The sequence below is a fragment of the Eremomyces bilateralis genome (assembly GCF_010015585.1).
Source record: "Eremomyces bilateralis CBS 781.70 unplaced genomic scaffold P152scaffold_23, whole genome shotgun sequence".
Lineage (NCBI taxonomy): Eukaryota > Fungi > Ascomycota > Dothideomycetes > Eremomycetales > Eremomycetaceae > Eremomyces > Eremomyces bilateralis.
In genome coordinates, this window is record NW_022985089.1 from 126,842 (window position 1) to 151,781 (window position 24,940).

Sequence of the window (24,940 nt, forward strand, 5' to 3'; positions counted from 1 at the left end):
CCCCCCCTTAGTCCTACTCATGCTGTACATCAGGACCAAATGCGATGAAACATCATTCAGCGTGGCGATGATCATTCACCGCTAAAGGATGGTCACTATCAGCACTTGAACGAAAATGATTCGATTGTTGTACTATTCGGTTGAGTAATCCTTTGATTCTCGACGGCACGACCTATATTTGGGTAATAAAATCAGTGGGATGTTCGTAAGCATATCCACAAGGCGTCCATCACGGATATCGACAGGCTGGAACAACCACTACTGTGGACTCCTGGATTACGAACATTGCGCATCTAGGCACCCGGAACGCCTCCATAGATCCTCCGAGGTGGAGGTCGGCCTGCACAAAGGCGGGGGAGGGGTTCTCCCACGATATCAGAATCGCGGAGAGGGCGTTTGCGATCTCGAACTAACATTACCCCTCACATGGATCGTCTGGGCTAACGGAGTTGACGTGACAGTTTGGGTCCTGCTGTCCTTGTGTAGACCGTATATCCGCCCCAATAAAAGTATTCAAATAGAAGGTGGAGCTTGGAGTCCTCTTGCTTCCGAGTGTCGTTTTAAAAGTCGCTGGCCCTTCCGACATCTCGGTTATTTGACCTTCAATTCCTATCTTCCTTCTTTTCTCCTACCTATCATTCCTACTTGAAAATATACGTCCATTGGAAATTTCGCAACCATGTCTCCCTCCAAAGTCAGTGTCGACTTCACCAAGTTCTACAATATCGTCGACGGCCAGAAGAGATCGGCAGCGACTCAGCATCAAGGTATCAACCCCGGCACGCAAGAATCCCTTTGGGACGTCCCCATTGGAACTCAGCAAGATGTCGACGATGCTGTCGCCGCTGCCCAAAAGGCGTTCAAGAGCTGGTCGGCTACCTCAATCGAGAAGAGGACGGAGTTGATCAACAAGTTTGTCGAGGTCTTTGCCCAGTATACGGATGAGATGATCCAGCTTGTGCAAAAGGAGACCGGCAAACCCGTAAGTATTCCCCCTTGCTAGAATTTCCCGACCAAATTATGGTTGGGTTGTTCGTGATCCTCGATACTAATTCTCATATCTGGATATAGAAACAATTTGCCGCTCAAGAAGTCTCGGGCGTTGGCATATGGGCCGCAACCACGGTGACCCATAAATTGCCAGAGGAGAAATTTGAAGATGCTGAAAAAGTCGTGACCACTCGCTATACTCCGCTGGGCGTCGTCGGCGCCATCTGCCCTTGGAACTTCCCTGTCCTCCTCGCCGTCGGAAAGGTTTTTGCGGCAATCTTCACGGGAAATACCATCATCGTGAAGCCTTCGTAAGTTGGGAATATCAGGTCTTTGTTTGGTTTCGGCCTACTGACGATCCAATCCAGTCCATTCACTCCATACAGTGCCTTGAAGATCATCGAGATCGCACAGCAGGTCTTCCCCGCCGGTGTTATCCAGGTTATTGGTGGCGACGACAAACTCGGCCCAATGCTGACCACCCACCCTGGTATCGCTAAGATCTCCTTCACGGGATCCATTGCTACGGGAAAGAAGGTTATGGAAGCTGCTTCCAAGACCTTGAAGCGTGTCACCCTTGAACTGGGCGGCAATGACGCTTCTATCAGTATGTGATGGTGCCTCAGAAGGGCAAGGTGCAGGGAGCTAACGCTTGGTAGTTCTCCCTGATGTCGATATTGAGAAGGTCGCTCCGCAGGTTGCATTGGGTAGGCAATAACACCCCTTTTGTGATAGATAAATACTGATCGATGGCTTAGGTGCGTTCGTGAACTCCGGCCAAGTCTGCGTCGCTACCAAGCGTATCTACATCCACCAGGACATCTATAAGCCGTCAGTATATCCAATCCTCGAAACAGCCACGCGTGCTTACATTAGACCTACAGGTTCGTTGAGGCCATGGTCAAATTCACCCAGTCCCTCAAGGTCGGCAAAACCGACGACGAGGGTGTCTTGCTCGGCCCCATTCAAAACGCGATGCAGTACGAGAAAGTCAAGGGCTACTTCGAGGACTCGAAGAAGAATGGCTACAAGTTCGCTGTCGGCGCCGACACCGTGGCGACCAGCGAAGGGTACTTCGTCCAACCCACCATCATCGACAACCCGCCCGCGGATTCCCGTATCCATAACGAGGAGCCGTTCGGTAAGTTTCGACATGAATGATGTGCGTATCATGCGCTAACTATCGATTCTAGGCCCGATCGTCCCGACCCAGCCATGGACCGACGAGGAAGAGGTTATCGCTCGTGCCAACAACACGAACACCGGCCTCGGCGCTTGCGTCTGGGGGAAGGATGTCGCTCATGCCGAGAACATCGGCAGGCGCCTGGAGGCGGGGAGCGTGTTCATCAACTCGTCCGAGAAGCCGACGCCGCTAGCGTTCTTCTCCGGCCATAAGGAGTCGGGCCTTGGCGGTGAATTTGGCGCCGCTGGTCTCCTTCCATACTGCAACGCCCATGTGATGCACGTATACAAGTAGGGGCTGCAACTCGCAACGATGAAGACGAGACAATAGCAAGATGGCTCTTAATGACAGGGAATAGCTCTTCTACTGTATATTTCCATAAGGAACCAAAGAACTATGATTCGCCACGACGACGCTCACACGCTTGATCAACCGTGATATCTGACATTAGCTGGCTCTGAGTTTTAAGGAACCTGACCCCCAATATCAGCGTATGCTTGGCCACCGAGGCACCGACCCTACACAGTGATTCGAATTATAAAGGATTGATGCGGTGGGACAGGACGTCAATCGATGAGCGTATTCAAGCAAGGTGACCCCGTCACGTTCATCTGTGGTTGACTTAACGTGTTTACTCATCTTTCAGATGGAACGGGCCATCCACATGAGGCTGATTGATGTCGGCTTATCCTGAACTCCCGCCTTAGTTACCGGCTTACCCATTTTCCACCTCATGTACCTAATTGGGTTCCCAAGCTTTACCAGTTCGGGATTGTATTACTAGGATGGAGGCACCATTGATACGTACTTATTTTGTCTACGGCTTACCAGTGCGCTGGGCCTGCGCCCTACAACAATGTGAGTTCCAGGCTTCCAGCAGTCGGAATACTGTGCCCAACGTAATTACTCCGGACACACTACTTACTGAATCTTTGTGTACTGCCGATAGTCCGAGCGATGGCCGAGCCAAGCCTGGCCAGTTGAGTGCTTGTCGCCACCGCTTTCAGCACCTGTTGTGAAGCATTTCCCAAGAATTCCAGTGGCTTGTCCCTCGTCTGCGATCAGTCAACGCGTCGACGGTGGCGTAGCAAGGACGGTCCCATCTAACTAGTTAGTCCTCATCATTAACTTAGGTTACTGTTCGTGTTGCGAATAAATGGGTTGAAAACGTGTAGCTTCGGGGATTTGGGGTAGTAAGGGTCCAGAAGAGCCGCCACACGTGGCAATCAGATGCCGGGTTCCAACTTCCAACTTCCAAGCAAATCAGGCTGAGCGTCCATCATCACGGATGTTATGTTAGGTAAAGTAAAACCGCGTCAAGTTTGACGTTTTTCGTTGAACTTCTAATTTGTTGTGACTTGTGAATCTGTCGGGCCACGGATCAAGCGGGACCTTGGCTCACTGCCTTCGACGTTCTAGCCGCATGCCGGTCTGCCGGATTGTAGCCCGAGCTGGGCTTCGACAATTGACGGTGAAGACCGAGCCCGGCCACGCGTAGGGCAGACCGGCAGATGTGTTTGAACCCATCCGTGTGCAATATGTATTACCTTTTGAAAGAGCCAAGAATACCCAACATTCGCTGTGCTATTCCTAAATTGAGCTTGTTCGAGGCGGCGCTGTCTCGGCGGATTAACCATGGTTCTTTGGGTCTGGTCTCTCAAACTCTCGATTGCTGCCGAGCCGGTAGATGTTAGGGTTCCGAAACCCGACTAAACCGAGGTGGAACTATCCAACATGCCTTACGGAATATGGAAATTAGGATTTTTTACGGAGTATTAAGGCAGAGTATTTGGGGATAGCAAAAATAACGCTGTTGCGCTCAAGCTTGGAGAGGAGCTATTAAGCGCTGACGGGAATAACACGGTCATACCAGGACTCGTTGCTAGTATGCCTCCTGGTACCCGAACACCAAACGCCAACATTGCGGTTCTAAACGATGAACGAGTCCGAGAAAACCAAGTTCGATGTTGTATTAGGGATGATACCGTACGGAACAGAATAGATTAAACAATTCCACAGATGACAGAGGTGAGGCCCCTTTGCTCCAATACATCCTACGTACCAACAACCAGTCAGACGATAGCAAGCTAAAGCGCTTAGTGTACTGCACGTGCGCAATCATCCATAAGGGGCATTGTTCTGGAAGCCTGTGAATAGACTGTCAGTTGGTCAATGATCGATCTAAACAACATTGATATTCAGGACCTTTGGGTCCTCTCGCGGATATCCGTGCCTTCAGGGTTCCTGAGTCCAGTCCAGTCGTCTTCCTTGTGGTGAGAGATCGAACCACAACAGCCAGCAACAGATCCAACGCCAGCTCAGGGGCGGCTTTGTCCGACGATCGCTTCAATCCGATCTTCCGAGTTGAGGTGCGAAGTCAATGCAACGTGCAAACAAGGAAGGTCGATCATTCGGCCATGTGTCAGTGACCGCATACAAGGAACCGCAGTCATCAACTCATCATTTCGAGAGAGCGGGATTGGCTTGTAGAACGCTCAGTTGAAGGGTGACGTTTCAGCTAAGTCTCGAAAGTCGGAGGTCAATCTCATTTTGTCATTCCAATTCAGGAGATCGTGCATTGCATCTCCTGCGAATACTGGGAATGCTACACGCAACCTACGATGCGTCGAGAGTCGAGACGGGAGGGCACCAGGTCTCCCGTTTGTAGCTTGGTGGTGCAGGCAATAGACATTGTGTGGCATTCCTGAATGAGAAGCTGGACGTTTGTATACTGGAGTACACGCATCTACGTATCAATTACAAACGCGGAGACGGCTCTGGACGCGCGGGAATGATTCGACCAGGGATGATCCAGTCAACCAGAAGGACGTGGGCATTGACGAGCGTGTTATGCGAATATATGTGTAATGGCAACGCCGCTCGTGGGTTGCCTGCGGGATGAGGCTTGATGGCGGGATGGGACGACATTATGATGCATGGAGTGGCTGGCATCCCTTTCGTACGGTACCGTAGATGTTGGACTGTGATGTTCAATTGCTCGCTCGTTCGATTCTCAATAGAAATAACGCTATACAGTGACCTGCTGCTTGCGAGGACTGGGTAGGAATTAAGGAGCTGCAAGCCTGTAACGTTGCCATCACCGATCGGGTATGGGTCGGACAGATCCGGTTCGTAGATCAGTGATACACATGATACATGAATCTTGATGCCGGTAGGTAGGTATTCCGTACCGCAACGTACCAATGACAGTGAATAGGACGCGATGTTGTTCCTACCAGTCGGAGCCTCTACGACGGTGACATTAAGCGTTCAACATCGATCTTTTGACGTGCTCCAGGTTTAAACGTTCCGAGGGTTGATGTCTGGGCTCTGGAGTACTGGTATGGAAGTGCTCTAGAGCATGCTGTGTCGAGTTTAGAGCCTAGTGATTACTCTATGGCACAGTAATATTGATGATATTAGGTGTGAGGGACGTAAGTTAGCGGCGTGTAGCGGCGGTCGGCGGTCGGCGGCGCAGGAAGTTCGGCAGTACCAGCGGGATCACCAGTGGATGATAGGCGACAGCTCGCTGCACTGCTGCCGTTCTGCGGCACCGCCTGCAGCGCTGCACCAGAAACCACCTAAAGTCCACGATGCTTTCCCTGGGCCCGCTGGGCCGCTCGGCGCGTTGGGCGAGCGAGTTGGCGGGCTAATCCACTAAAGGCCATAGTCGGTAGTAGTTAATGGTAGCAATGTATTCGACGAACTGGTTCCGTTTCTCAATTCCACTCCCAAATGTCTCCAAGTCTCCCTCTGTCTTCCCATTGACCATTTCGTATTTCCATCCTCATCTGTCACCAGGTTGTCTGTCAGATTGAAGATTTCCACCTCTTCTCTCATCCTTATCCGCCGCATCAACTCGACATCTCTGCCTCTCGCCCACTGGCCTGCTCTCCCTCCCCACGTCATCTCTTAACCCTCTGAGCACCCTGATCGCTAATTCCACACCCACCTGGCTGAACTTCATCGTCATCACTCGTCCTATATCTAATACCTCTATATCCCATTCCATCGAACCCATTAGAGCGGAATTACCTTTCAGTTCGCCGCCGTGATACTAGATTCTCACTTGGGACCCCCGACTCGCTCCAGCATCGTCTCGAATTTCGCAAACTGGAGTCCTCCGACACCCCACCGCCTCTAACATACTCTCCCCTTGCCACTGAACGGGGTCGAGAGTCAACCGCCGATAACACTCCTGTGTCGACGCCAACATATTCCTCGACATCCTGCCCTCCTCCGAGGCATCGTAAGATCTTCGGCAAGCCGAAGAACCGAGATCTTGCTTCGTGGCATCGCAAGGTTGGTGCCGAGGCCGCGGGCGGTCCGTCCACCTCGAGCCCGTTTCTCGAGTCCGAACCCCTCTTCGACCATCCTGGAGCCAGCACCTTCCCGCTGTTCGCAGCCGACGACGACGAGGCACAGCTTGCGCCAGAGTCCGGCAACGCCATGACCAGTTCGAGCTCTCCGATCGACATCGCAACCCCTCAGCGAGTCAGTTCGACAAGTCCGCGAAATCACACTTCGAACCTTACGTCGGCGCTGCGGCAAGAGGCGAACGCCGGCATGTCGCAACCCAGGCAGATCCGACCGAATGAGCGGACGGGGGCGGAACATGGCATGAACATGTTCGGGCGGCAAGATTCGATAGGAAATGGCACGGGTCTTCTGCAAGATTATTACCTCGGAGCACGTCCAATCTCAGTCGCGGAACGAAATCGTCGAGAAAGCGCTGTAGGGAGTTTAGGGAATGGAATGAGCTGGGGCGGCATATCGGTCGGAAGTTATATTCCCAATGAGTAAGTCCTCTCGTTGGTTTCGTGTGGAAAAAGTATTGACGATCCAAGTACCATGATGGCCGGAACATCGCCATTCGGAATGTTTCAATCACCCTCATCCTTCCATCACTCCTCGTCGTATCTACCGAAAGTCGAAGCGACCATGTTGCGGAACTACACATGCTGCGATATCCCCATCGATTCGTTGCATGATCTCCTCCAGCACTATGAAGAGCATCACTCCAATCAATCGGATCTTATCACGTCACGACCTTCGCAATCGGGTCAAGGAGGGTTCGGTCCTGGGCCTTCTCGGTTAGCGATGCAATCTGGAGGTATGACTGGTCACCGGCAACCATCGCTTCAGGGTTATAATCAATCTCAATTTGATGCACGATCCCAAGCGCCTTACACCGGGACTCCACTATCTCCGGTTCAAGATCGAGATCCGCTAGAAGAGATGGATTTCGATGATGCTGGAGCACCTGTCACCCCGATGCAGCAGCACTTCAATGTCTCAGATCTCCGGCAACCTAGGGTGAACATGAACAACTCTCAGCAATTCCACCCTGGACTTCGAACGACCAGTCCTACGATCCCTGCGGGTGTGCAAGCCTTTTCAAATCTACAGAATAACCCGACCGTGTCTTCGGTAAATACTCCTACCCTTGGTACCAGGTCAGCGCAGCAGCCTCAGTCGCCCGATTATTCGAACGCTCCGTCCGGCGATCAATCGACTCAAAGCGCCATGGGCACCGACTACGACATTGGTAACTTCAATATGAGCGGCTTTGGTGACTCGCAATCGAACGATAGCGGTACTGTAGATTGGGGAAACATGAACGTCAACAACATGAACATTGGAGGTGGGATGTCAGGCTTAACCATCGATGAGCCGGCGAGGAACCTCAATGCGCTCGAAGGCATGACACCCCAGCAAATGCAGCAGGCACTGGCAATGCAATATGGAATCCAGAATCAGCATATGATGGCTGGCGGAGGACGAAACTTTACCACTGCTCCATCAGGACTGCAGATTCCAGAGAAGGATCCTAAGCCGTTCAAATGCCCGGTGATCGGGTGTGAGAAGACTTACAAGAACCAGAACGGGTTAAAATATCACAAACAGGTAAGCAATATCAAGGTCCCTTATCCACACACCATCAGCTAACATGTCCCAGCACGGCCATCAAAACCAGCAACTCAGGAAGAACGAGGACGGCACCTACTCCATCGTCGATCCCGAAACCTCGATCCCATACCCAGGCACGCTCGGAATGGAGAAGGAGAAACCATACCGGTGCCAGATTTGCGGGAAGCGATATAAGAATCTCAACGGCCTCAAATACCATAAACAGCATCAACCCGGCTGCAATCCGGACCTGCAACCGCAGATCAACGGCCCGACAAACAACAACAACAATAGCAACGGCCCGTCAATAGCGGGAGGAGGCAACATGGGCTCGAATCCAGTGATGCCAATGGGCGTGTCCGGGATGGGCAGCATGGATTTTGGGAATTTGGAGGCGCTGTCCTCCGGTATGGGAGACCCGAGAATGTTCATGCCTGCGGAATACCCAGCCGGCATGTAGTCAGTGACATCTCCTCGACTCGTTCGTTCTCGCATTGGATGGCACCCACACTCCTACCTTTTATCATGACGAGCCCTCTACCCGATCATCTCAAAATCCATATCCAGCGGATTATCGACACCACCGTTTCTCGTCCGCTACACCCGTATTCCACCTGACACCTCCTTTCGTTTGTCATAACCCGCACCAAAAATCCGCTCGTCTTTCACTCCATCACTCTACCTCATTTTTGCTGCTTAGAAACGAACGGAACCACGGCTGAACTAGATCCTTGGAATACCTCATGCCCTCTGTTTTTTTCTCTCTCTTTCATTTTTTCCGAATAAAGGACCCAAAAAAGTTTGCGTATCTCCCATAGCTCAGCTCCTGCTCGGGGGACCTGGGTGTGGTTTGCTTTTTTCTCCCTTGCCGTTGCAACTTTGCCGTGTGGATTTTTATGGGGTTTTCGAACCACGGCGGCATGCGGGGATGGGGATTTGAACCCCCTTGAGCGGCGTTCATTCGGGTATCATTGTTGGTGTTGTTTTTGCATCGGCTGGTGTTTCGGAGGGGAAATTCATCGCTTTGATGTGCTACAGGAAGGATTTGCCAGTTCCTTTAATATACTCGGGCGGGTGAGGTGTTTTGCAAGACCAGGAAGGAAATCCGCATTGCAAGAGTTTCAGGAAGGGCGGTTGTTACATAGATATCGCTACTTTGGTGGAGGACGGGAGGCAGATCAGCTCGTTGAATCAAGCAATGATTTGTACTACTTGATGTTTTGCTGGCGTTCTTGCATAGTGATCGTGTCTCGTTACTCCATGAACATTCTGATTAAGAGCCCGGCCTTTCGTTTATTATCCGAAGAAGCAACGGAAGAAATACAATCCTTAGAAACCCCCGCTCCGAGGATTCCGTACCTTCGTGATATCCCAGACGGTCTATGTCCGGCAGCAAATCAAGAGGACGTGGTGCAGGGGTCGTACCAACCAAGACCCGTGCTAGCAGTTCAGACTCTCGAGGGCGGCCTTCCTGCGGCATCCCAATCATCCAACGACATCGCTACAAGAACACGGGCGAACTGGTCCAGGTCAGCTGAGAGGTTGATAGATGGGAAGATGATTCCGGGATCTGCTCGTTGATCAGAGGGTGGGCTTATCAGGCAGGTCGAAGGGATTAGCTAGCGGGGTGAGGGCCTGAAGGGTGACTTTGCCTGCAGATGATGCAACTCCATTATTACTGCATTGTCCCAGATCAGCAACGTAGGCCTTGTTGTGCTCCCTGGCTGGAATCTGGAGGTGAGTGGGTAAGTTAGCATTTCCGGACAAAATGACATGCTCAGTTCCAAGACCAGGCACTCAACGGCGCCAAAGAAACGAAGAGTGACAGCTATGAAATGACAGTCGAATGAGAGACAGTGGGAGGAATTAGTGACGTCGATAGAGGCCAGTTTCAGGCGGTATTGCTAGCTGTGGCCGATTGGCGTAAACGGAGTCAATCCGGGGACCCGGGAGATTGAGGGTTGGAGGAACAACGCAGCAATAATACAGTCCAGTGGCATCATCAAAACGGGAATTGGACTGAAAGAGGAGTCGTGAAGGTATTCATCCGATCCATAGGAATCGGTAATAAGAGGAATAATTAATAGGGTGCACATGCTTCTAAGGAAGGGCCAATAGACCTGCACTCCTCCATCATGAATCCTGTACTGTTTTCCATGAAGCATGTAATTAGCCATCCATTCTGATCACAATCCCTGAATCATCCACACCCGTCACCACTTGCACCTCCACTGTACCTTACCTCTACCTTCGGTTGTAGCAAACCAGAAAGCAGCAACGGGAAAGAGGAGAGTGAGAGTGACAGAAAGCGAGAGCTTCCCACGCCACCTATGGCATTCATTGCTTCGCAGCGCTACTGACCTCCTCCCACTTCCTCCCACTCCATGTCCGACGTCCGTGCTACTACATCTTTACTGCTGCGAACATTCAACTGAACGACTGCAGTTCGTATACTGTCCCTACTCATACTATACGTAACTATTATCACTGCTGTTCCCTCTCTTTCCGCTTCCTGAAATCCGTGTTAAATCACCATCTATCTATAAGTTCCTCGCTATCCTTTTATAAACCCCAAGCCGGAGGAAGCCTGCAATACGATACGCTGGTTCCACGTGCACTTCCACGGGCGCCTCTCCCACCGGACCATCGTATCCCCACTCACACCCGGTCGGCATCAACGAGCTCCTCGAGGACAAGATAGCATACCAACACCGAGGACGACAAAGCCGTTCGTGACATTTGACCGCCTATCATCCCCAGCGGGAGCTTTCAAGGCACATCATCCGTCCTCACATTTCCCCCGGCCACCGGAGGCAAGCGTGAATGTCGATGCTGTGAGTAGCTGGATCAATACTGATCAGCTTACTCCCAGCGACATTCAGCTTCTTTCCCACGGCTCGGGACCGTCCAGAGATCCATCGATCTGGCCGATCAACGCCATCCAAACCCTTCTGCCCCATCCGCCTCCGACCACCCCGACCCTTCTCCTCCACAGACGTCCGCCTCCCTCTCGTCCATCCCACCACCACCTCCCACCTCTTCTACCCAACCCCCTCCCTCCGAACCCGGTTCCTCGACCTCTCCAACGACCCGTCCCAAACGCCGCCGTCGCTCATCCTCCCCCGACCTCCTCTCGCTCCCCAATTCCCCGCACGACAGAGGCCGGTCCTCCCGCTCTACCCACAAGCGCCGGCGAGCAGACGCAGCGGCGGCCGGAGCCTCCGAAGACGGTGAGATGCATCTCGACTCCGACGCCGCCCGACGAGCCCAATCGCCTTCCTTCCCGCTCCAGAAGAGCCTCTCCCCGGTCCGCAGCTCCGCCGCCGCCAAGTTCACCAATGGGAAAGGTCACCCCCGGACCGACAGCAACGGTTCCGCCGAGTACACCAACGGGAATAGCTCGCCGACCATCGCGAAGCCGCTGCCGGCCCAGTGGCATGGTCACGATCGGGAGGAGGTGACGAGGATCTTGATCCAGAGCCTGTCGGACTTAGGGTATCCGGGGGCGGCGAACCAACTAGTGAAGGAGAGCGGGTATGAGCTGGAGGCGCCGACGGTGGCGAAATTCCGGAGGGCAGTCTTGAGCGGGCAGTGGGGAGATGCAGAGACATATTTGTTTGGCAATTCTGCAGGAGACACGGAAGGGGGCGGGAAGATGGCGTGGGGATCAAGACTGCAGAGCGAGGAGGGGAGAAGATCGCATCCCTGGAACTCTCCAGGGCCGTCGAACGGATTGACGTTGGGGGAAGGGGTAAATCGGTGTGAGATGATGTTCTGGATGCGGCAGCAGAAGTATCTGGAGCTGTTGGAGTCGAGGGATATCAGTGCTGCGCTGATGGTCCTTCGCAACGAGCTCACTCCATTACATCAAGACATGGCAAGGTTACATTCATTATCCAGGTACCGCAGATCACTCAAAAAACTAACGTTCGGGTTGCTGACGACTCATCTAGTCTTATGATGTGCAAATCGGCCGAGGATGTGAGGCGTCAAGCACAGTGGGATGGAACAAACGGGCAATCAAGAAAACTGCTCCTGTCAGAACTGTCGAGTAAGTCCTGTATACCCTCTCTTTTGTATTGTCCCTAACAATGGAGCAGAATCAATATCGCCAAGCCAAATGATCCCAGACCATCGTCTAGCCATTCTGCTGGGCGAAGTCAAGAGCGGCTGGATTGACAAGTGCTTGTACCACAATACCGCCGAATCGCCCTCGCTATATCTGGATCATATGTGTGAGCGCGAAGACATGCCCCTAAACACCGTCACAACGCTATCACATCATTCGGATGAGGTTTGGTTCCTTGCCTTCTCCAATGACGGGACACGATTAGCCACAGCAAGCCAAGACAAAACGGTCATCATATACGAGACGGCCACTTGGCATACTCTGCTGACGTACACTGAGCACGATGCAGGAGTATGCTACTTGGCTTGGAGTCCCGATGACAGGAAAATAATCTCCTGTGCAAGAGAGACGGACAACACCGCTAGAGTCTGGGACTCAAGAGTAAGTCACCCGATCATGCCAGCCAAGGTGGCCAATCTGATTTCTTCCAGACCGGTAACACCCTCATCAACCTTGACCGTTTCACCTACGCCGTCACGGCCGCCGCCTGGGCCCCCGATGGGGAGACCTTCGTAACCGGCGCTCAAGACACCGACTGCGCCCTCTGCGTCTGGAACCTGCAAGGCGAGCGCCTCCACATGTGGACGGAAGACAACTTCCGCGTCTACGATCTCAGCCTCTCCCCGGACGGCCAACGCCTCGTGGTCCTCCTCGAGATGCGGATCCAGGTCTACGATTTCGCCAGCCGCAAGAAGATCTGCGACTGGAACCAGAGCGACTACAAGCTGACGTCAGTGAACATCAGCCAGGACTCGCAGCATATGCTGGTGAGCATGAACGACGATACGATAAATCTGATGGTCATCGACACGGGGGAGGTGGTGCAGGGGTTTTACGGGCATAAGCAGTCCAAATTTATGATCCGGAGTGCGTTTGGGGGAGCCAATGAGAACTTTGTGGTCAGCGGCAGTGAAGGTATCATGGGCCCTCCTCTGCAGATCCAATGAAGTCACCTAGGCTAACTGTGTGTTACTTAGATTCACGGGTACTCATTTGGAGAACTAACGGCCAGTTGGTCGAGACACTAGAGGCCCATCAACCTGCATGTGTTAATTCCGTGGTCTGGCATCCGACCAACCCACACCTATTCGCATCGGCCGGAGACGATAAGGTGGTACGAATGTAAGTGGCTTCCCATCTCCCATTTCATCAACAAATCGTCTTACGAATACACAGATGGTCAATTCCGGGCACGAACTCCACGCACTCCAACGGCTTCGGCACCTAAGTTTTCTACATCCTTCGATCCAAGATTCCCCTTCACTCAAGCCTGTTTCGTCGGCATTCTGAGCATTTCCCATCCCTGGTACTTGCATGATAGACTGGCGCTTTGATATCACCTTCGCACGCGTATTGGATTGGACACATGGTCATTTATGGGACAACCGAGGGTTTCAGCTGTTCACTTGCAGAAGGTGTGTGGTTTGCGGACAGAACGCGGTCAATTCGTAGATATCCCGGCGGTTCTAGGAGCGGGGAGACAGCAATAATATTTTATCGCTCCATTCATGAGCCCCATGATAGTCTTTGATAATGTAGTCCATTTGTCTGGAAATGGTGTATCCCATAATCGACTAAGATGGATGATCCGACCCTCCCTTCGAAATAACAACAACAGCCATCATCCGTCAACAACCCAAACATGCCGAATCTGACCTACTCCGACTTGATCGACCCCATGAAGCTTGGTCGTTTGTGCTCAAATACCTCCTGCAGGGTTGGCTTCAAAGTCTCGAGCCTATTCCATTCCGATTAGTAGCCCCTCCAATAGAACGGTGCTCAGCGCGCGACTTACGTCCGATCCAGAATCGGTCCCCTGATACCGTACATCCGCCCTTCCTTTGGTCCGCCCTCCGAATAGACGTGACACCCGCATGTCCCACAGAATATTCTGCGAAATCCAATTAACGCCGGGCCGCCTCGAGTTGGCAATCGTCCCATGAACTTACTTCGTCTTCGGGTTCCCACTCATCGTGTCCTCCATCGTATACCCCTTCCGCACGGAATCCGGATCCTCGATCTTGACCTGCTCGGACGTATAGAGGACTGCCTACATCAAATTATTAGCAACGGTTGCCAATGCAGGAATCCGCGTATCGTTGGACTTACCACCTGGCTCGACCCCCCACTGTTGATGCGGCAATGGCTGCAGAAACACATGTTTACACCGATTGGAACATCGGTCACGGTGACCTTGACAGCGCCACAGTCACAGCTGCCTGACATAGTTTCGGGTACTGAGGTCGACATTCTTCTTGTTATTATAGCTGGATGCTTCTCGAAATGAACCTAGATCGTGGAAAGTAGCGACTCTGGTGATGATGGGATGTCGAAGGGGGGAGTGTGGTGTGCTGGCTGATTGGCATGCTTAGCCGTGTGATAATGGCGGTTTATATATGCGAATGAAAGCCATCCTGAGTCGGGTCGGGCGGTGATAGCAATTCGCCGACCAACGCGCCCTATGCAGGTACTTGTAGACGCGTGGATAATGGCGTTGGGGAGCATCTTGAAATGGTCGAGATGTCGGCGTTTGGAAGAGAAATACACCGATATATGTACAGGAACCTTACTTACCCCTTGTGTGTTCCAGGTGCAGATCACCCAAAAGAGGACTAAATAAAGCGATTGATGACAGATAAATTCGCTGATGAGACCGCGGCCTTTTGAATTCACATCGTCGTGGTTTTTATAATCGTGTCTAATACCGTATCCACAGGACGGAGATTCAGCTTATTTGCATCCGATGTGTCGGTGCTCTGGCGCCGGCTGTTGACACTCTCCTGTCACCGTCCAGTCTATGGGTAGCCGTCTTTGAATCTAGTTTTAGAATCTTTCGACGAGTGACAAGCGAGGCTCAGCGAATTCGTAATACGAACTGGTTCAGTACATATTGCAATTGTCCCTGGTATGTTTCTTGAAGTCCAACTTGACTTGTCCGTCGGCTGTGCAACGGGGTTGACAAAATCGAACGACAATATATAGTAACAGCTGTGGCTTAAAAGGCAGCTCATCTCTTAACTCCAACGATGCAAAGGTTCCTTGGACTCATCCCATAGTCAAAAACCGGCTCCACCCAAGCCTCCTTGATCTCGTCCTGTTCCTTCAACCACAACCACCTATCCAGCACAATCGCCGACTCAACCACCCCAGCACTATACGCCATCAAACTCCACGCGATGCTCAATTCATGCTTCCGCGGTAGATATCGTTGGTGGTAGTCCTCAATCTCCTCATCCGCGATCAATCCTAGCGCCGCTGCGATCTTCGCATACGGTACAGGAGGGTATTGCGATGTGTCAGCAATGGGCCTTCCAGTCCTGGGATTGACCCCATCTTCTGGGTGAACCTCCTCAGGGACGCCATTCGACATTGCCATCGCCTCCATCTTCGCCTGGGCGCCGCGGACGTAACTGAGGAAGTTGCTGTAGCACGATTTGCGAAGCCCGCCGATGATGATAGGTTGGCCGGCGGTATCGCTGCCGCCGGCGGGACTGACGGCTCGGACTATTGGCGTCTCCGGGGATTGGGGCCGGGCAGAGGCTTTGCGGCACGTATCTATGACGCCGATGTCAAGGAAAATGCGCTGGAGCACGGATCGGTAGAAGTGTCGAGTGAAGAAAGAGTCGCTGTCTTTCGGTCCCCAGTTCTGCGGTGCTTGGACGGCCATCATCCGCGCGGTGATGTTGAGCCGAATTCCCTCCTCTTCTTCCTCTAGGTCTCCGTCGACGCCATCTAGGCCATGCTTCTTCTTCTTCTTCGAATATTGGTAGCTACACATCCGCTCGCTCATCGGGAATCCCATCTCGTCCTTCGCGCTCGCTTCTCGCTCCATTCGTTTCACTGCATCGGGAATCCGCAGACTAGGATGCTTGTACGTCATCCCTTTCCCAAGACGCTCGGTCATGAGATTGTAGCAGCAGCCGATTAGTGCTACGGCGCGGACTTCAGGATTGGCGGTAACCGTACGGAGCGCATGGTGCAGGAGGTTGCCGCAGGAGTGGAGGGATATGGTTAGAAGAGAAGGCGGAGTTTGTGATTTCGAGCCTATTTGTGGCATGATTGGACCTAATGATCCATTCACCACCCAATGATTGATATACTGAACGGTGCCTTTCGCGTCAGCTGGTATTGCCTCCAACGGCGTGTCTGGTGTGGCATTTGGTGCAGCTGACACCATCCTCCCATCCTCGCAGAGAGTGCATTCTCCATCCTCTTTGGGCATCCGATCGTCCGTCTTCTCCTGACCTCCTGTGGTCTTCGGATTCCGTCGCTTTCCAGATTGAACTCCTCGCTGCTCCAGTAGCCAGAGCTTCTTGTTCCGCATGGTTCTGGGTCTCTCGACCAACTTTGCGAGCACATCGAGCGTCTTTGCACCTTCGATGTTATGTGGCCTAGTCTCAATCGCAATGATATCCCTGTTGTACGGCTCGCTTGCCAATGCTCTTCCTAAATAATTCTGCCCCGACCCAAAATCGACCAGATGAGTGATCGGCTGCCCTGTATATTCAGCGATGTCACCCGTCAGCCTCTCGACGTATTGCGCAAAGTTCTGCACCTCGTGGACCTTTTTCACTTTCATCCCCGAGGCAACGGGGCGAGAGAGCTTGACTTCTTTTTGCGGTGGGTTAAAGTCACGCCGCATCAGGTGCATCCTCACAGTTCCCACATAGTCCAGCAGACTTTGCGGAGGGAACGGCCTCCCTCGCCATGCGAACCCTCCTGAGTCATCGTCACCGTTGAACTTTTGGAGATCTTCCCGCATCAGAAAGTCCAGGATGTCCGCGATCTGAATGTCGTGAAACCACTCTCGCCATTCCTGTGGAATCGCCGTCTCATAAAGGCTTGGACTTCGAGTAAAGAAATCGAGGACATGGATGCCTCCGCAGAATCGCTCAAGAAGTTCAGAGGTCGTCAAAAATTCTAATAAGGACTCGGAAAATTCATTAGGACCTGAAAATACATCAGAAATTGGCAACGGTTTCTCTGGCCCCATGATTGGTTACTCTGACATTGAGCGTCTTTTGTCTAAGAAACCCGTATCTCAATGGAAGGGTTGAATTGAATTGAGAATTATTTGTGTTGGAAAAGATTTTGAACGGAACAGATCTGATGGACAGGATTCTGACAGTGAACCGGAACTGGAACAGGAACTGGAACAGGAACGGAACTGGAACAGGAACTAGAACTGGAACAGGAAGGACCATAAGGCAACAAGGCATGAATCCCTGTCTCAGTGGAACAACTTGCTCAAGCGAAGAGACCATCAGGGCATCAAAGAAATATTAACCAAAATATGTAAATTATTTGGAGCTATGCGATCGGATATCTTCCTCCTTGAACTCCGAAATACTCCATCCTCAAATCCTCGATCCATTAGCCAAACCCCAAACTATTTTCGCCAAGCGCCAAACACGCCCCGTGGATGTATCCTTTCTGTAGAGTGGTCTCTTGAAGGTCCTTTAACAGATCCGTCACTCGAACTCCCGTCTTCCATGTCCTGATATTGCCGCTTCTTCATCCCCTCCTCTGCCTCGAGTCTTTCCATCTTCTTCACCGTTCGATATCGCAGGAGATAGAGGATGCCAATGACGCAGCAAGCAATGAAGGCAATGCCACCTATTACCCCTCCGAGAACCGCGCCAACGAGTCCGTTTGCTCCAAAGTCGGATTCCGACTCAGCAGACTTTGCGACGGGGATGGACTTCGGGCACCAGGTTGTCGGCATCACGTATTTGTTTTCCACGACGGCTTGAGCGAGGTGGAAGTTGTAGGCTTCATAGTCGATCATCAGGTAGACTTGGCTAAGCCATGAAGCGCCAAGGTAAAAGATGTTTTCTTCCATTGGGCTACCGTTCCAGTTGAAGTTTCCCGACGCCACTGGAGAGAGTCCGGTAGAGTTGGAAACCATCTCCGGTGGAAGAGTCACCCGGAAGCCATCAGACAGAACAATGGTCATCGTGCCGGCAAATGATTTGGTGATCCGTAATGAGTGATCCGGCACCTCGTTAGGGTCCGTCTCAACTGCCGTGAGAAGGGACATGAAATTCTCTGTGATCTGTGGAGGAAATGTCATGGGATATTGGTCCGTGGTGATCCGAGCCGTGAACCCCTGAGCCACGCTGCTAATATTAGGGAATCGCACCGAATCCATCAGGGACACGTTGCGCGTCAGCCCAGTTGGGTCGTCGAGGATGATATCCGTCACCGTGACCGCAAGGGGGTCCGCTGATGAAGTGTCAATCTGGTTGGTGAATACAGGACCGGTAAACCGACCGCTGTCGAATCCGCCGAATGTGTTCGAGCCGTTCACGACGCCACCAGCCCGGTCCATGCCGGCGCCAATGTATAATGAATAAGTCCTCCCAGCGATCAGACCGGCAGCGTATATCTTCTGCAGCAGAGTCGACGCCGCTCCGAACCCGATTACACCAGGGTTTGACGAACTGGATGATACCACCTCCAGTGAAAAATTGTCCACGGTGTTCACGGTAGCAGGATTGGTTTCGAAAAAGTGGGTATATAGATGGCCAGAATCGGTCCCAAACGTGCTGGCGTTAGACAGCTGAGAACTGTCTAGCGAACGATATGTCTTGTCTTCTATCCATCTGTAGGGGATCAGTGTCCGGACTGTCCGACTTCTTCAGGCTCCACTTACGATCTCGAGAACGACGCATCAAAGGTGCCATGAGTCTCGCCTTCGCAATTCCGCAGCTGACTTCTCCCGCAGAAGTCGCCGGAGGCAACTGAAGTTTCGTTCTGCCGTAATGATGGGAAGAGGCTCTGGTTCTGTGATGGCGTCCCGAACCCTATGAACGACCCATACTGGAGGATGTTCGTCCCGCGGACAGCACGCTTGTGGATATCCACGTAGATAGGCGGTTTGGAGCAGTCAAAAGCAAGGACAGTTGAAGCAATCAGCAATGTGAAAGGCACAGCCTTCTTTAAACCCGCCATAATAAATTGAACGAAAAGGAACTGGAGAGAGATTTCAGAAACGCATAAGAAAAATGACGACTCTGGAGAACGAAAAACCAAGATGAGACAACATTGATCAGTAGATTCCAAAGTAACGCGTACGTCGGCATCAAGTGGTGATATGCTTCCCTCCAAGAAAGCTGGTCGATATTCTTAGAACCGACAACCCACCCACCCGCATATAGAACCCGACTGTTTCGTCTAAGGTCCTCCCGCACTTCGCACGGAGTCCTCCACCCCGCCACCTTAGACACCGACGCAATGGCTCTTGAACCAGATTGGTCAGCGAATAAGCGCCGAAGGACTTCTGAGACCGGGTGGACGAGGAGCTCGCCCCGGAAGGCAGCATCGCGGCGAGGAAGCCAGCGGCATTCTTAGAACCGGGTCGGGGCACGTGGTGCAAGAAACATTGTCGGATTCGGACAGGATTGGACGGGAATATGAGAGGAGATCTGCCGTGCTAGGGTTATAGGCGCGTCGTGAAGCTGCGGGACATTAGAAAGGTCCCTGGCGCTTAATTCATTCTCGATGCTAATGTCCAACCATATAGATATTGCGTCAATGGTCGCTGGTGATCTGCTGTTAATTCAACATCGAGATGAAGCTATTCGTAAACTGAACCCAACTGGGTATAAGCATAGAAAGCAATCATAATCTAGCAAATAATAATCAATACTCCTTCTAAAATCCAGCATCGTCGAAGTTGACGTTCGGCGGATGTCGAAACACGAGTGGAGACGACCAGGGCGACGTCTAAAAAAAGAACGCCACTAAACCGGAGAAGCCAGCCAACCAGATCGTCGTCCAAGACCCTCTCCAACAGAACTTTCCAACATATTATAACCGTTGTACACAGTGCATCGTTACCTCATTCCGGTCTCGAGCTGTGAATCGGCAACTGCCATCCAACCATTGTCTTATGTATTGATGAACATGAAGCGCATACATAGAACGGTAGTGCCTTAGTGGTGCCCTGATTCCTGTCCCAAATCCAACACCGTCCCAGGGTCCACTCACCAAACAAGGCGACGGACGAACAAGGCTACCATAGGAGAGGGAGCGAACGAGACTCACTCACGAGAGAGAGCAGGTACTGCGAAAGTCGGCCTTGACAAAGAGCGCTGTATCACCACTGAGATTTGCCGTTCCCCTTCGCGATCCCTTAGAAAACAGTTCGGTGCGGTCTGTAGAGTATGACGATGGGCCAGAGATCAGGAAGTTTGAGGGGAGACCTCGTGGATAAGACTTGTGGGCAGTGACATTGGATGAGGGTGGTAAGATGCGGGCGTAGAGGATAGGTCAACCGCAATATACATGCTTCTTCCACACTAAACATCCGCCTACGACCATTTACACCCTAGGCTCGGGCGATTCCACTCATCAAGACTTCCAACATATATCTAATATCTTCTGAACACGGATTGCCGAATGTATATATTCTCGTCGCTATTCGAAGATTGCTCAACAGCCATCTCATCAACGCTCACGACCGCCTTCTCCAGCCGTACGTACACGAGATGCAATCGTACACACCTAGATCGTTCACCAAATTCCCAAAATCGAACGGAAATACGTCCCGATCCAACAAGTGATATATAAAAAACAGGTATCCTGAACCCGAGGAAACAACGCAACCCGCTCGCTTCCCGGTGTGGATGCCCCGGCGGCCGTATTGCCTGGAATCGGAAAACACCGAGAGAACAATCCAAACGCCCGCTAACCTAGCAGATATGAACCGCGAAAAATGCCAAAAAGTGGTGGTGTATCAGAGAAAGAGTGGTGCTGAAAAGCCCAGATGGAAGGGTGCTCCAGATCATGAAACCGATCACCCCGTCGCGATCCCCTTCGATCCCGCTACCCGTCGAAGCATCCTCCGCATAAGCCCCCCCTCGCTCTTCGGCGGCTTGACCGCAAAGGCACCATGCTCCCCTGTCGCGTCGTCGGTGAACTGAGGGAGAGCCTCCAGAGCCAACGGATCGTACGGTTTCGATTGTCGATTCGCGGTGCTTCCAAAGATCGCCGCCGCACCGGACGTGGACAAGGTGGTTAAACCGTAGGAGATGCTGCCCGACCGCTTGCCGCGGCTTTTGCCGTCGTGCCAGCCGTAGATGGTCTCTTCGTCGGCCCGCAGGTCCGGTCGCGTGAGTGTCATCCGCAACGTCATCTCGCGGCCTCCAGGGGAGAGGGCTTCGTCCCACATGTCGCGTTCGGAGCGGGCGCCAGCACTGGTTTTTGGAGAAGGGGAGGTGAGCAGTGGCGCGGGCGCGACGGAGAGGTTGACTGTGAAAGGCGGGAGGATATCTTCGTGGATGTTGGCGAATTTGGAGGCGGTGACGCGATCGACGAAGGCGTGGACATTGGCGATGGTGTCGGTGTCGACTTCGGGGTTTGAGGGGTGACTGGAGAGTGGGTGGGTATCGTTAGGGGTGACTGGAGAGGCAGGAGCGCTGTCGGAGTCTGATGCGGAGTCGAGGTCGGCGGCCGGTGTAGTCGCGGCAGTGGAGCGATCGTGGTACACCATTGAACCGCTGTCATCAGAAAGGATATCGGAATTGTCGAGGAAGGAGAAATCGTCGTTGCGAAGGAAGGTTTGTGCATCATTGGCAGCGGAGAGTATCCGGCGTTGCCGTGAATGCGAGGTTGATATGCGGGTGGGCTCCGTCGAATGTCGGCCAGTGTTTTCGTTGTTTGCTGCAGACGCAGGAAAGCCAAACTCGATGGCTTCGTCGAACTTTTGGGGGGAGGCAAGATATTGGCGGAGCTTCATGCGGGCCTCGGGATCTTGATAGTGGAGTGCTGTTGCGTCACATCCTTGAGGGGTGGTGACGAATTCGAGAGGGGGAACGATGAGAGAATTGTTTCTCGATCGACGATGAGAGGGGAAGGCCGTGAATAAGGGCGATGGTAGGGCGGAGGGGGCAGATGAAGTCGAGGTTCGTCCGGTCGGGTTGGTTGTTGATATCGAAAAGTTGCGTCTCAGGGAGTACTTCCGCGCGTGTGTCGACGGCATCGAGCGGTCTACTGGCTCGTGGTCTTGAAAGCTATCGCGAGCCATCTTTGTGCTTCCGTCCCGGCTCGGTCCAATGATCGAGTCCTCCCGCTGATCGTGTTGTTGGTAGTCCAAGGAAATTAATGAAACGGCCGTCAATGTTCCCGAGGCTTGATCGGAAATATTTCCGTCCAACTTCTCCAAAAGTATTGACGTGCAACAACCTTCAAGCAAGTATTGCTCCTCTTTCGAGAATTGTGCCCGTTTCAATTTCTCTGGCAGCGCCAGATAGCGTTCGGCGTCGGCCCTGGTAATAACGCGGTCGTTCCCAACTGATACGGACCGCCGGCGCGAATGATGTCGACCTTTACGCACTCGACCCGAGGAGTGCTGGGCGGAGTGTGAGAGATAAGAATAACCGGTGCTAGGACGGGTGGATGGGGGGGAAACATCGATTCGATCCAGGGGAGTCGGTCGGCCAGGAACTACGAGCAGTTGCGACGCAGCATGGTTTTCTGCGATACGCAGGCGCTCCAGCGACGAGAAATACTTTTTTCTGCGGTGAGAGACCAGGTTAGCGTCAGATGATCCTTCGACGGTGTCGCAAAAATGCTGACAGCTTGTGACGGTGAATGAGGGGTGAAAAAAGTAACGTCTCGGCGATAAACGTCGGCGATGAAGTAAGGAGATAAATGTAGGAGTAAAGGGTGGCTCGTTATGCAGCACGCTCAACCGGAAGGACGGCGTGAACAGGAGGGGCGAGAGGGTTTAGTAGTAAGGCACAAATTGTCTGATTGTGTCGTGCGGCGCGAATAGATTGAGACGAGGAATGAAGCACGAAGGTCGCAGACTCGCAGCGAGGACGGTGAGGACAAGCACGCCAGAGTATGCACGAGGCGCCGATGAAGCAACTCGGTCGTAGCGGACCTGCATCCATTCCAGTGATTCCACGAACCACAGACTGGTACCCCTGTATATCAATGCCTTACTGCAGAAAACAATGGGGATTGATATACAGTATACACAGGACCATGGATGGGATCGTAGCAGGTAGGCCGACTGACCGAGGGCGGTATGAGTTCTTATTGCAAGTGCATGATTGCCGGACGCAATAACGCATATGAACGACCAGGCCAAGTCCAACAGATGGTGTGGTGGCTTGTAAATCACACGCAGACTTGACAGGGGGTCAACCCTCTGGGATCTCTCACACCTGATGATCCCAAACCGTGACAGGAATAGTGACCTTCAAACCAACAACATGATAGGCAAAGGTGCAATGAAACGAGAAGATCAACGAGTTGAAAACATACCTGATAGAAATCGGCAACGCTCCGTATTCATCAACAGATAGGACTGGTTGGGCCATCGCATCGTCGGGTCCCATCATCGATAGGCGGTCAATCAAGGGATCGGGGCTTCGGCAGGGACTGAATTGCGACTCGCTTACTCCTGCAGTAGGCGGATCGAAGCTGCAGGTACCGGTACGGAGGTACTCAAAGCGTAGACATGCGTCGTGCGATGATTAAGTTGTCCAAAATGGTTTGTTGGAGCAATACCCAGCCGATATTAATATATGCTGTTGTCGCTGCAACAGTAAGTAATATGGCAAATCGATCGAGAGAACGGAGAGGAATTGACTGGAACCGGATCGCAAAGAACAACAATCGCAGTGATCCCAGGCAGTCACTGGCTCGCTGGACTTTTTGTCTCGCCAGGCAGATGATCATGTAGGTGGGAATTCCCCTCCTCCCTTCCGTGGTGTGGCCTGGTGGGAGCTTGCTGCTGTGTAAGGACCCCAGGGCAGTGGTACCTCAGGATTGAAATCTCCGGATTGGAAACACGGCTTCGTGCATGAGATGAAGCTGGCGGGGAGGAAGTGAGGGTGAGACAAAGCATCTAGCAGGTGGTGAAAGAGGAGTGCAGAAGTGAAGATGAGATGAGATGAAGAGAAGAAGGGCAATTGAAGTGAGCTTCTTCTCCTTTCGTCGGCCCTTTCCTCGAATGATACAGTATATTAGCGGAGTTTGCAACCAATGTAAAAATAACAGCGATGTCAACCATCAAGCGACTATATTTGATAGGGAGTCGTGATGTCCGCCTGGGGGGCTATCTAGGGCTACAGCAGAGGGAGTTCCCGGTATGTACCAGTTACCAGTACTGTATCATCATTCTGATTGGCTGGGGCTCCCTCCATGTGCCTGAACTTCACCGGTCTTGGCAATTGCCCGTGCCTTCCTTGTCAGACCGTGGAGCCCCTTGGCCCCTGCCCCCGGCTGCCCTCCCCCGCGCTACCCGGCTGCCCCTGCCTTGTCTCATGTCTGGCGTCAAGCACTGAAGCGTGGAGGACAATTAATTGTTGGAGAACGGCTGAACAGCCCAGGATGAAATCCTTCAGGGCACCGGCTGTGCCGCTGCACCGTTTCTGTTCTGTTCTGTTCTGTACACCGTTCTGGAATCTCTCTCGTGTTCAGGCAGCCAGAGTTCATTTCGAAACTCTTCGATGGACGAACGGGAGAACACAGGGACTGCCACGGTAGCACGAAGGTATCACTGTAAACTGATTCATCCCCACCAGAGCGGCTCAGTCTTTTCTTCCAGACAGACTCCAGTCTTTCTCTCGCTCTGACCTCTCTCTCGGCTGCTCGGGTGCCTTGAATGCATGCAATGTCCAGGATGCCTTCAAAGATTCCTCCAGGATTCCAGGCGCGTATCGAAAAGGAATATGCAGATCACTCTCCGGTTTGGATGCGTGGCTGCCATA

The 24,940-nt window shown here is 52.5% G+C and overlaps 7 protein-coding genes across 7 annotated transcripts; 3 read left to right on the forward strand and 4 right to left on the reverse strand.

Moving 5' to 3' along the window:
- The first annotated feature begins 295 nt into the window (after positions 1–295).
- Positions 296–2,961, forward strand: P152DRAFT_461307 (aldehyde dehydrogenase). The gene is made up of 7 exons (XM_033680096.1): positions 296–982; positions 1,072–1,301; positions 1,359–1,597; positions 1,650–1,697; positions 1,749–1,821; positions 1,875–2,131; positions 2,184–2,961. The coding sequence occupies exons 1-7, from the start codon at positions 680–682 to the stop codon at positions 2,465–2,467; spliced, it is 1,434 nt and encodes a 477-aa protein (XP_033531251.1). The 5' UTR covers positions 296–679; the 3' UTR covers positions 2,468–2,961.
- Positions 2,962–5,329: 2,368 nt separating this feature from the next.
- On the forward strand, positions 5,330–8,543 carry P152DRAFT_451818 (uncharacterized protein; the record flags this gene model as incomplete). Its single annotated transcript, XM_033678253.1, has 6 exons — positions 5,330–5,345; positions 5,472–5,514; positions 5,597–5,607; positions 6,216–6,972; positions 7,021–8,080; positions 8,133–8,543. The coding sequence occupies 6 exons, from the start codon at positions 5,330–5,332 to the stop codon at positions 8,541–8,543; spliced, it is 2,298 nt and encodes a 765-aa protein (XP_033531252.1).
- A 2,775-nt stretch (positions 8,544–11,318) lies between these two features.
- On the forward strand, positions 11,319–13,440 carry P152DRAFT_468276 (WD40 repeat-like protein; the record flags this gene model as incomplete). The annotated part of the gene is made up of 6 exons (XM_033680815.1): positions 11,319–11,983; positions 12,037–12,134; positions 12,184–12,593; positions 12,644–13,127; positions 13,190–13,334; positions 13,389–13,440. 6 exons carry the CDS (start codon positions 11,319–11,321, stop codon positions 13,438–13,440), a joined length of 1,854 nt encoding a protein of 617 aa, XP_033531253.1.
- Positions 13,441–13,513: 73 nt separating this feature from the next.
- Positions 13,514–14,567, reverse strand: P152DRAFT_155043 (uncharacterized protein). Its single transcript, XM_033673960.1, has 4 exons — positions 14,322–14,567; positions 14,162–14,262; positions 14,008–14,103; positions 13,514–13,950 (listed from the first exon to the last, which is right to left on the reverse strand). The coding sequence occupies exons 1-4, from the start codon at positions 14,460–14,462 to the stop codon at positions 13,869–13,871; spliced, it is 420 nt and encodes a 139-aa protein (XP_033531254.1). The 5' UTR covers positions 14,463–14,567; the 3' UTR covers positions 13,514–13,868.
- Positions 14,568–15,112: 545 nt separating this feature from the next.
- Positions 15,113–17,330, reverse strand: P152DRAFT_461314 (uncharacterized protein). The gene has a single exon (XM_033680097.1). The coding sequence runs from the start codon at positions 17,203–17,205 to the stop codon at positions 15,220–15,222; it is 1,986 nt and encodes a 661-aa protein (XP_033531255.1). The 5' UTR covers positions 17,206–17,330; the 3' UTR covers positions 15,113–15,219.
- Positions 17,318–19,470, reverse strand: P152DRAFT_155040 (acid protease). The gene is made up of 2 exons (XM_033673959.1): positions 18,868–19,470; positions 17,318–18,817 (listed from the first exon to the last, which is right to left on the reverse strand). Exons 1-2 carry the CDS (start codon positions 19,164–19,166, stop codon positions 17,602–17,604), a joined length of 1,515 nt encoding a protein of 504 aa, XP_033531256.1. The 5' UTR covers positions 19,167–19,470; the 3' UTR covers positions 17,318–17,601.
- A 1,542-nt stretch (positions 19,471–21,012) lies between these two features.
- P152DRAFT_451823 (uncharacterized protein) lies at positions 21,013–23,563 on the reverse strand (the record flags this gene model as incomplete). The annotated part of the gene is made up of 3 exons (XM_033678254.1): positions 21,013–22,766; positions 23,028–23,146; positions 23,490–23,563. 3 exons carry the CDS (start codon positions 23,561–23,563, stop codon positions 21,013–21,015), a joined length of 1,947 nt encoding a protein of 648 aa, XP_033531257.1.
- Positions 23,564–24,940: the final 1,377 nt, after the last annotated feature.